We start from the raw sequence: 3,526 nt of genomic DNA on the forward strand, positions 1-3,526 counted from the left end.
GGGATGATTTCAATCCGGACCTGAAATGATGGGTCTCGGAAGCAGCATTCGCTGCTTAATAAATCAACATTTAAGGCTTAATTTCAATGGAAACAAAAAGATTACTTTGGAGAACTTCAGGATAGTCTCACCAAAAGTATTCAAGATGTGATTAATGCCACGGAAGGTCACTCTAAATACTGACTTTTGCCTGAAGAGGCCACTTTGTTCTGAAAGTTGTGTTTTTTTATATTTTGTGTACAGATTTTCCAAGTGCACCACTATTACTTGGGGCCACTCAGAACATTACTTGTGAGCCCTTATCCATCCAATCTGCTGGAAGTAAGAGGGAGACATAAATCTGATCACCAATTCTGCCCTCACTGCACTGCTACTTATGCCAGGTGCAATAATATGATTGTAGGACATAGTTTAACCGCTTAATGACCGGACCATTTTTCAATTTTCTTACCCTTAATGACAATGGCTATTTTTACATTTCTGCGGTGTTTGTGTTTAGCTGTAATTTTCCTCTTACTCATTTACTGTACCCACACATATTATATATTTTTCTCGCCATTAAATGGACTTTCTAAAGATACCATTATTTTCAACATGTCTTATAATTTACTACAAAAAAAATAATAAAATATGAGGAAAAAATGGAAAAAAACACACTTTTTGCTAACTTTGACCCCCAAAATCTGTTACACATCTACAATCACCAAAAAACACCCATGCTAAATAGTTTCTAAATTTTATCCTGAGTTTAGAAATACCCAATGTTTACACGTTCTTAGCTTTTTTTTCCAAGTTATAGGGCCATAAATACAAGTAGCACTTGCTATTTCCAAACCACTTTTTTTCAAAATTAGCGCTAGTTACATTGGAACCCTGATATCTGTCAGGAATACCTGAATATCCCTTGACATGTATTTATTTTTTGTTAGAAGACAACCCAAAGTATTGATCTAGGCACATTTTGGTATATTTTATGCCACCATTTCACCGCCAAATGCGAGCAAATAAAAAAAAAAACTTTACATTTTTCACAATTTTAGGTTTCTCACTGAAATTATTTACAAACAGCTTGTGCTATTATGGCACAAATTGTTGTAAAAGCTTCTTTGGGATCCCCTTTGTTCAGAAATAGCAGACTTATATGGCTTTGGCATTGCTTTTTGGTAATTAGAAGGCCGCTAAATGCTGCTGCGCACCACACGTAAATTATGCCCAGCAGTGAAGGGGTTAATTAGGTAGGTTGTAGGGAGCTTGCAGGGTTAATTTTAGCTTTAGGGTAGAGATCAGCCTCCCACCTGACACATCCCACCCCCTGATCCCTCCCAAACAGCTCTCTTCCCTCCCCCACCCCACAAATGTCCCGCCATCTTAAGTACTGGCAGAAAGTCTGCCAGTACTAAATAAAAGGAGTTTTTTTTTTTTTATAAAAAAAATAAAATATTTTAGCTGTGATGGACTCCTGCCTTAGCCCCAACCTCCATGATCCCCCCCCAGCTCTCTAACCCTCTCCCCTATCTAATTGCGGCCATCTTGGGTATTTGCCCCAAAAACAAAAGTATTTTTTCCTCTTTTGGAATTTTTTATGTTTTCTGTAGTGTAGCAGCCCCCCACAATACCCCTATCCCCCTCCCAGATCCTTTTATATATATTTTTTTTTTAAATCTTCCCCCCCCCCTCTTCCCTCCTCATTGGTGTCAGTGGCCAGCTAATGCGCGCGCACGCTCGCACGCGCGCCCCCCGCACGCTCCCGGCACCCGGCGTGCACATTGCACTTCTAGGAACCGGATGCCGGGTAGCGATGGGCCGCCCACCTGCCTCCCTGTTACGCTCCCACCCACCAACGAACCGGCACCATCGCTACCGGTGCAGAGAGGGCCACAGAGTGGCTCTCTCTGCATCGGAGTCTTCTAAAAAGGTATTGCAGGATGCCTCCATATGGAGGCATCACTGCAATACCCTGAGAGCTGCTGGAAGCGATTGCGATCGCTTCCAGCACTCTGTTAGACAACTGACGTACCAGGTACGTCCATTGTCATTAACTGCTTGTTAATGCATGACGTACCTGGTACGTCAGTTGTCATTAAGGGGTTAACATCATATTCCAGATCTCTGCAGTCACCCAGGAGGAAAAAACAATAAAAAAGTGGGTTCAATTGACCAGGGCACAATTCAATACAATAGGATAACTGGTAATAAAAATATGTTACAACAGAAAACAATAATAAAAGATTTAGCAATAAACAATATAAAACAATTATTAGATACATATTTTGGTACTGGTGCATTTCTCACAATAGCTTCAATCCCCGTTTCAGTGCTGCTTTTACATCTTTATTTTTTAAACTGTATATCAGGGGATTGAGCATGGGGACGGCAGCTGCATTAAAAAGAGAAAACAGTTTGTTATAACCCAAGCTGTCCATTGAGGTTGGCCTCAGGTATTGGCAGGTGAGAGTGGTGTATAGGAGAATGACAACTGTGAGGTGTGAGGAACACGTGTAGAAGGCTTTACGTCTCCCGGTGCTAGAATGAATTCTCAAAATGGCAGCAATGATAAGAATGTAGGAGATAATTGTGAGAGAAAGGGGGATGAAAAAGGCAAGTAGGGTTCCCTCAAACAGAATGACAAGTTCAATAGCAGTGGTATCACTGCAAGACATCTTAATTAAGGGGACAAGATCACAATAAAAGTGGTTTATTACATTAGTAGTATAGCAAGTAAAACGTAATACCAAGATGATGTGAGGTATAATTTCAATAAATCCAAGTACCCAACAGATGGTTGCCAATAGACCACATAGTCTACGGTTCATGATCATATGATAGTGCAAAGGGTTACAGATGGCAACATAACGATCAAAACTCATGCTTGTGATTAGTAATAGTTCATCAGTCATTATAGATGAAATTAAATACATTTGTGTCATACAAGCGGGTAAAGAAACACTGTTATCCCCTGATATGTAGTTCAGAGGGACCTTATGTAGAGTGAGAGTTGTACAACACATGTCCAGGAGAGATAAATTTCCTAGAAAGAAATACATAGGTTTGTGCAATTGATTATCCAGGCAGATAAGCAGAAAAATAGTCATATTTCCACCAAGGGTGATGAGATATATGAGAAGAACCAGAAGGAAGATCATAGTCTGAAGCTCAGGGACATCAGAGATACCCTTCAGTATGTAAAATGGCACCATGGTCTGATTTGCCAACTCCATCTTTATAAATAGCTGTTTTCCAAAATTTTAAGTTTGCCTTATGAGAAGCAAAAATATCCCAAATGAAATATACAAAATGTGATTTATTTATTTTAATTTACATTTGACTAGTTTAGGTAAACAGAGAAGTATAAAAAATAATGAACCTGCAAGTATGAAAAGCTGCCATTCTACAATATTTTTTCTTCCAGTGGTCCATTTTACCTATTGGAGTTTATTTGTTTACAAAAGGATAATTTACCTTTAGCTCGGCTAGATTACGAGTTTTGCGGTAAGCTGAAAAAACAGCATTAACAGGTCCTAATGCT

At 39.4% G+C, this 3,526-nt stretch overlaps 1 protein-coding gene across 1 annotated transcript; it reads right to left on the reverse strand.

The window, feature by feature from the left end:
* Positions 1-2,288: 2,288 nt before the first annotated feature.
* LOC128636081 (olfactory receptor 1038-like) lies at positions 2,289-3,218 on the reverse strand. Its single transcript, XM_053689146.1, has one exon. The coding sequence runs from the start codon at positions 3,216-3,218 to the stop codon at positions 2,289-2,291; it is 930 nt and encodes a 309-aa protein (XP_053545121.1).
* Positions 3,219-3,526: the final 308 nt, after the last annotated feature.

Source organism: Bombina bombina, chromosome 7 (genome assembly GCF_027579735.1).
Source record: "Bombina bombina isolate aBomBom1 chromosome 7, aBomBom1.pri, whole genome shotgun sequence".
Taxonomy (NCBI): domain Eukaryota; kingdom Metazoa; phylum Chordata; class Amphibia; order Anura; family Bombinatoridae; genus Bombina; species Bombina bombina.

What these genes read in the sequence shown, in the direction of transcription:
- LOC128636081 (XM_053689146.1), bottom strand. Translation starts at nt 3,218, where the DNA reads ATGGAGTTGGCAAATCAGACCATGGTGCCATTTTACATACTGAAGGGT.